This window comes from Nanorana parkeri, unplaced genomic scaffold, assembly GCF_000935625.1.
Source record: "Nanorana parkeri isolate BGI_ZX_2015 unplaced genomic scaffold, ASM93562v1 scaffold810, whole genome shotgun sequence".
Taxonomy (NCBI): Eukaryota; Metazoa; Chordata; class Amphibia; order Anura; family Dicroglossidae; genus Nanorana; species Nanorana parkeri.
Genome location: NW_017307078.1, coordinates 72,294 through 79,871, shown reverse-complemented (window position 1 = coordinate 79,871; position 7,578 = coordinate 72,294). Strand labels below are relative to the sequence as shown.

Genomic DNA, 7,578 nt, shown 5'->3' with positions numbered 1-7,578 from the left:
TTTATTCTTTGAATCAACATCCTTGTACTCAAAACAAAAATCTAGTTTTACAGTGGAACATATATAGTATGCCAATGTTTTTTTTGTGGTTGCATTCCTCTTATGTCTAGCATGTAACCCTCAACCCAACACTGTTTTTAGGCAGATGAGGCCCTCAGTAGATTAGTAGACTGGGGATCGAGCCCCTCCCTTCTCTATCCAAAGATTTAAAAAAGCCTTTAAATGAGATGCACTGACATGTGTATGTATAGCAATCTGCACGTTTTTAAAGGGTTCTAATTACAGCATTGGAATCAGCGTCTAGGTGAAAGCAACTCGTCAGGAGGATAGAGTGGAAGCTAGTGGGATGCCAGTAGGAGAAGGAGGGGAACAGGAGTAATGTGATGCCATGATTTAGATAAAGGTAGAATGTGCAAGGCAGTGAAATGCATATTCTTTTTATTCTAGGATCAGCAAGAACATGCTGCTGGATTTGAACAAGGAGATCATGAATGAGTTGGGCATAACAGTGGTGGGAGATGTGATTGCCATTCTAAAACATGCAAAGGTAGTTCACAAACAGGTATGTAGAAAATGACATTGGGCCTTTTCACACCATAGTGTTGCACTAAATGCATGACATCTGTGTGTTTAGCGCACTTTATCACACAGCGAACCTAGTGTGAGGTGCTAAATGTGTTGCATTTCCATTCATTTTAATGGCACCCCAATCTACCTCTCAGTGGCCCTGCATTGCAGTGTATAGTACTGCAATACTTTCCAGTAAACAAACTAATGCATGCACTACTTTTTGCAGTGCTTGGCATTGCAGTACTGCACGCTTCGCTGCAACACACGTCTGCCAGGATGTTTGTTACGGTGCCATTCAAATGAATTGATATACACCTAGCATATGGTACCTCACGCTAGGTGTGATCGTGTGCATTTAGTGCTATGGTATGAATAGGCCCTCAGTCCTGGCTCGTGTGTAGCAGGATTATTAGGTACTGGCTGACCATATAATCATCCACAGCCGTAAGAAAGGTGTAGGATCTTGCATGCACAATGATTTTTAGAACTCTCAGTAGGAACATAGGGATGCTCAACTGCTTGTTTATTTTTAATGAAAAGTAGTGGTCAAACCCTTAGCATTGCCACCTAATCCAGGATAAATGGTTATGGCTGGCTACAAGATGCACTAATCCAGCTCTGTGTTAGCAGTCTGACTATCTCCTCCTTGAGATACCAGTTTGTCTACTTGCTTGTCCATAGCAGGCAGTCACATTGTCGTCATCCTTCTTCTTTTTTTTTTTTTAAGCTATACTTAAGGGCAGAGATGGGTCCCCATGGGCAAAACAGTCTCTTTGTTTTTATGTGACCATTTACTTTCAGGTTCATTTGAATGCATATGGTACTTGATGAAACCATTAAAGCGTCTTGTGCTCAAAACGCACATTAAATTGAAGGAGCTAGCCTGAACTGTACTAATGCCGACTGAATTTATTTTTAATATAGCATTTTTAAATGCCTTTTTTAGTTGGTATAAATTCGATCCAGTTGTTCCTTTTGTACATTGAGTTTGAAAAAAAAAAAGGAGTCTGTGAATTGCAGCTGCTTTGCCGAGTTTAAACTACAACTCCACACATGTACGGTGCTGTTTACTTGCTAAAGGACATCCGGGGTATGATCATATGATCAAGAGGGTGGAGTATTGCTAACACAGGATTTGGCCATAGAAGGTGCTTTGTTATTGCTGCTGAGTCATTAATAATAGAGCTGGGATTTTTTTCTCCTGGGACACGCAGGAGAAGTAACCTGACTGGAGTACCTGCAGAGAAAGAGCTATTACTTTAAACTGGATTCTATGACTTGTGAACTTGTGTTTTCCTCATACAGGTTCACTTTATTGCAGGTCCCACCAGCTACACATACTTAAATGAGGTGAGTGAAAATCACTCATCCTCATAGTTCAAGCTGACGTGTGACAATGAAACTGTCACACATCGGTTCAATAGATCGGGAAGTGAGCGAACACATACCGTCGCTCGCTCACTTCTCGATCATCTCCCTGGAGAGAGCCGTAACTGTCAGTCACCGCTCCCCGTAGAGATTCCCCGCTCCGATCCTCTGGAGGAACGGGCATGGAAGGGGGCGGGTACAGCGGATAAGGTAGAGCCAGTTGTCATTCACGCAGCTGGGTGGATCTTGACAGCATTGTCGGGATTCGTCCTGCCTGCGGCGGCCTCAGTATACCGCGAACTGTAGCTCCGCGATATACTGAGCTTTGGGTCATGGGAGGACGCTAGTATGTCCTCCCGTGACCCTTAAGAGAACTATGGTAAAAAACACTTACCCCATAGTTCTCTTTTAACTTCTCTTACTCCCTCTCCTCTCTTTAGTCATCAGCAGCAGGGAAGATTGGCACTGTGTAAATCTAAGTCACAACTTAGAGCTTTCCTAGGGCTGAGATTTCTTCCTGCCCCCATGTGACAGCACTAGATGCCTGAAAAACCAATTACCAGGCACCAGCATTAGCACTTGGGAGGGGAAAAGTTGCATTCTCCCCATACCCGAAAGAACCGGGTGTATCTCATTACTCCTTGGGAGAGCACATGGAAAGTTAGTGTGCTGCTGGTGGGCCCACTTAAAATGTAATTTGCACAGTGCAGGGTTTCCTTAAATAGGTAATCTGACTGCAGATGTCTGATAGGTTAACATGAAATGGCAAAAAAAAATAACATGAATGGTGGTATATGAGGTGAAACAATAGCTTGCTTTAAAGTAGAACTGAAGCCAAAACTTTTTTTGTAGTGTTGTTAGTAAAGCAGGTTATAACCGCTGCCAGATTTTTGCCGTCTGTGTTCCATTGGGGAGATTTCCCTTCACTTTCTGTCCGATAGCCACAACAGGAAGTGAGACAATGCCTCCAAGGTGAAGCGAACACCTACAGTCATCAGAACTTGTGTCGCCATTGTAAGATTTCCCATCTATTACTGTTCTGAAAACAACCCAAAATGTGGGATTTTCTTTTACCTTCAGTGATCATAGTCGCCAGGACAAATACGAAGGGTGAATCTCCCCAAGGGGAACACAGACAGCAAAATAAACATGACAGTTGTTCTAATCCCTCTCCACTCTATCCAAAATAAACATAAAATTGGCTTTAGTTGCACTTTGCTATTTTTAGTATTCTTTGTGCCTCCTATAGGATATGTGTAAAGCTATGACTGAGCCTCCCAGCCAGAACAGCATGCAGAGTGAACTACGGAGGACCGCTAATAGCCGTAAGTAATCTTAAACCCTGTTATACCTGTGTAGTCTTAAAAATGATATTCCCTTAAAGGGAGAGCTACAGTATACTTTGGAAGGATTTCATCAAATGTCTTTGCACATTGATACTTTTCTCTGTGCTGTAGACATTTCTGGGTTTTTATTTGCCAGGACTCCTTTGATTTCTGAATGGAAGGGTCAGACTTCCACTTTACCCAGCAGATACAATCTCAATGCAGCTTTTCTCATTACAATACTATCTGCATCCCTTTAGAAGGGGTTGGATTTGGAGAGTATCTGTCAAATGCCAGATTTATGACTTGTATCTCAGTGCAGACTTCTGGGAAAAGCACTTATGCACTGAACGCCCATGTAAAGGAGGCACTACAGTTTCCACTGTATTTCTTTTCCGGCTATTATTCGTTTCAGGAATCGGAGTATGCATTCTAGTGGTGTGGAGCTTAGGATACACTTAGTAAAAAGATATGGTGACAGTCAGTTGCAATGTTCAGGCGTAGGTATTCCCAGATGGCCTAATAAGCAGGACTTAAATACAGATAGCAATAGGGGAGCAGCGCTTGCCAGAAGGAAGATGGATGATCTATTCTTGCTTGTAACTGATAGCAGAGTCCAGTGTAAACAACATTGCTGTAGCATGTAACAATCAAGCTACAAAGTTTAAGAAAGTTCCACTTTGACACGGCTATTGCTGATAAATCGGGCAGCTTAGTGAGAATAAAGCTGGGTATACACTGATTGGATTTCAGCTGACATTTGATAAAGTAACCAAAATTCACTCGGTGGGTGTCTCAGTCAGCCAGATACCATCCAGCATCCTTCGATTGAAAAATCAAAGGGTTCAAGTAGAACATTCAAGGAGATGCAAGTACTGTTTTGGTATTTTGATAGCCAGCGGAGGGCGACTGTCAAAATACGATTTGCAGCAGCGGGCTGGTTCCTCCATCCCTGCTGTTTAGCGTTAGGAATTTGTTAGATTTTTTTCATTTAGCCTGAAAGCTGAACAAATCAAGCTTAAATGAAGGAGAAAAGTAGTCCGTATCTGCAGTCATGAAATGACGGACATCCATAATCCTTGCACGGTGTTTGAGCAAACTTTCCTTCAGTAAATCTTATCCTGTGATCTGAGGAAAAATCCGGGTATTGGCTCCAGCAGTAGTGGCACAAGATCACTGCTACCAATACCTGGTTTTTACATCACGTTACAATACACATTTTACTGAAGGGAACGTTTGCTCAAACAACTTGCAAGGATTACGGATGTCCACCATTTCATACTTGCAGGTATGGATATGCTTATATTCTCCTTGCAGTTATTCTCACTTAAAGGAGAACTATGCGGCGAGTGCTTTTCACTCACCTCATAGTTCTAGCCGACCTGTGACACTATCACAGGTCGGCTCAGTGGATCAGGAGGTGAGCGAACACACTCGCCTCTCGATCCTGTCACGGCTCTCTATCGTGACAGGGGAGGGGTTGGATTCCCCCCGCTTCGATCCTCCAGCGCTGACTGGCGGAACGGACGGGGGAGGGGGCGGGTACAGCTGGCTCTGCCTCTAGATAGGCAGAGCCAGCTGTCAGTCACGCAGCTTGGCGGATCCAGACATAATTGCCGGGATCCGCTTCAGCTGCGGCGTCTTAGTATACCGCGAGCTACAGCTCGCGGTATACTGAGCCTAGTGTGACGGGAGGACGCTAGTTTGTGTCCTCCCGTTACCTTAAGGAGAACTATGGGGAAAAGCCTTAACCCCATAGTTCTCCTTTTTTAAGTTGCCTGTTTTATCAACAATTGCTACATCACAGTGGAACTTCTTAGACTTTTTGTAACTTTAATCATGTATGATACAGCAGTGCTGTTTACACTGGACTCTTCTATCAGTTACATTGTCAGTTACACACAATAATAGATCATCCATCTTCCGTCTATCGAGCGTGGTTCTCCCGTTATCTGCATTATTAGTTTATTTTCTAAATATAAAAGTATGACACGTTCTTCAATAATAATTGTATTTTTAAATCTGCAACTAACTAATGCTAATGTACCTGAACTGTAGATATTTTTTAGCAGCACTCCCTGGGGGTTCTACTAGAAAAGCTGCACTAGATTAAGAAACAGAGTTCTTTTACTTAGGGAAGCACTGATACCGGTTTTTCAGTATCGAGTAAGAGTACAATATTTTGCTTTTGATACTTGCCGGTACCGTAACCGGTGCTTTCGCTGGTATGGAGCCGGCTAATGGTAATGGGTAATGACATGCCGCCCGGCTTCCTGATTGCCAGGGAAGACGACTTCTTCATGTTGTTTGGTCAGCTTGATTGTGATTGGCAGGGAAGCCGTTTAGCGAGTAATGACCCGGCTTCCTGATTGGTCGGGAAGCTGGCTCCATGCTGATTGGCTGGAAAGCCGGCTCCATGCTGATTGGCTGTAAAGCTGGCTTGCAAGCCAATCAGCATCGAGCCAGAAGTTCTGGTATTGAAGTACTCGCCCCAAATGCTCGGTATCGACACTAGAATCGGTATCGGTGCATTCCTAATTTTACTCCTTTTTTTTTTTTTAAAGCAGCCACAAGAATGATTGCAAACAGTCTAAGTCGAGACTCTCCTCCGTCCACCCCTGTACGCAGACCCGAAACAAGCACATCCAAGATCTCTGTTACAGTCTCCAATAAAGTGGCTCTGAAGAACGCACAGTCAGGTAATTATTTTTTTAAGGCAGGCAAATCTAAAATATTGCTTTATTATTATTAGATTTGATTGCCTAGGTATGTCAGTTAGCATTTCATATTTTGTCTCGTGACCTCTCTGCCTGCCTTTTTTACGGTCAATAGCTCATGATCTCTGTCTGTCTGTGTAGATGCGCCTTCACCTGCACCTGACGCCGCAGAGATTGAAGTGAAGCGTCGCAGGGTGACGGCCGAGATGGAAGGGAAATATATTGTTAATATGCCAAAGGGGACCACAGCTCGGACAAAGAAGATTCTGGAGGAACAGGCAACAAAAAGTGAGTTGATGGTGCCAGTTCACTGAACTACCTACTGAATGATATGTATCGTTTTAAGAGTTAACTTAAAAGTTGGGAATCAAATAAAAACCGGACTTCAATCAGCCATTGTATTTTATAAACTGGTTCTATGAGTTTTACCTCTGCAACCATTAGAATGCATGCAGATTAAAAGGCATGCATTTCCTGCCACTCCAGAAGATACCCAAGACAAGAAAACCTCATGTCCAGCTTTGAAAACCAGTTTCCCTTTATTTTTGTTATGCTATAGGTTTCACCAGAACGTCAGTCTTTGACAGACTGGGAGCAGAGAGCAAAGCGGACACAACAACAACAGGGGCAAAGGTGAGTAGAAAATGAAATGGAAAGTTCTTTTGGGTGCAGTTATTTTTGATTGCACCAATGTATTCATGGCTTGCATTGCCTTCACAGCCCACTGGAGTCTTTAGCCGCTTGGGTGATGCACTCAATGAAAATCGTTCAGCAGAGAGCGACGAAGATGACAGTGTTCTGCAGTATGCTGGTGTGCTTAAGAGAAGGGGAACTACCATTATTCGAGAAAAGCTTAACCCTGGGGTTACTGTGAAGGCCAAAGCCACAAGCTCTGAGCAGAAGCCTGCCATCAGCACCATTAGGAGATTAGCCACAAAGCCCCCTGCGAGTGCCCCTGCCAAGCTCACCACCCCAAAGATAACCCTGGCTCAAAGGCTTGGCACTGTCCGAGCAAACCCAGACGAAGAAAGGAAAAGAAAAGTGCCCTCGGCTGCACTGGTGAAGCGTTTGGGAAAGGCGCCATCTGAAGCTCAAGACAGCAAAGTCAGCAGTAGCAAGCCACCACCACCACCAAGTTTTAAAATTACCTTCAAGCGGACTGTGGGGAAACCCCGAGTAACAAGTTCTAGTGATAACCGCAGTGCTCAGATGGACAATACTGGCAGTATAAGTGTATTTAAGAGGTTAGGAAGAAAATCGGTATGAAATGAAAACTGTTTTAACGTTTGCCCACCAGGTTATGCAGTAAAGGTGCCTGCAGGTGGTCTTTTGTTGTTTTTGGGGTTTTTTTTCTTACACGCTCAGTGAAAAGCCAGGGTGAAAGCAAAGGAAAGCAAAGGTGATTATCCTGTCGCTGTATTTATTACTTTTAAGTAATAGTAGAAGTTATCTTTTTATAATTAAATATTTTATTAGAACAAGATGTGTAGTTTGGAATTTCTTGGGATTGTGGTTCTCACTGTGGGTAGTTGTCTGCACTTACAAAAGTGAGGGAAGCCAGCCTACTTACTGATCACCTAATTTAAACTCTGCTGATC

At 43.4% G+C, this 7,578-nt stretch overlaps 1 protein-coding gene across 1 annotated transcript in view; it reads left to right on the top strand.

Moving 5' to 3' along the window:
* The window catches only part of CUNH19orf47 (chromosome unknown C19orf47 homolog), a 12,498-nt gene extending 5,212 nt beyond the window's left edge, over window positions 1–7,286 (top strand). Inside the window, exons 4-9 of the mRNA XM_018565062.1 lie at window positions 448–562; window positions 3,188–3,263; window positions 5,828–5,962; window positions 6,122–6,268; window positions 6,540–6,613; window positions 6,701–7,286. Coding sequence (XP_018420564.1) covers window positions 448–562; window positions 3,188–3,263; window positions 5,828–5,962; window positions 6,122–6,268; window positions 6,540–6,613; window positions 6,701–7,246 — 1,093 coding nt within the window. The 3' untranslated portion in view covers window positions 7,247–7,286. The remainder of the gene's footprint in view (window positions 1–447; window positions 563–3,187; window positions 3,264–5,827; window positions 5,963–6,121; window positions 6,269–6,539; window positions 6,614–6,700) is intronic.
* Window positions 7,287–7,578: the final 292 nt, after the last annotated feature.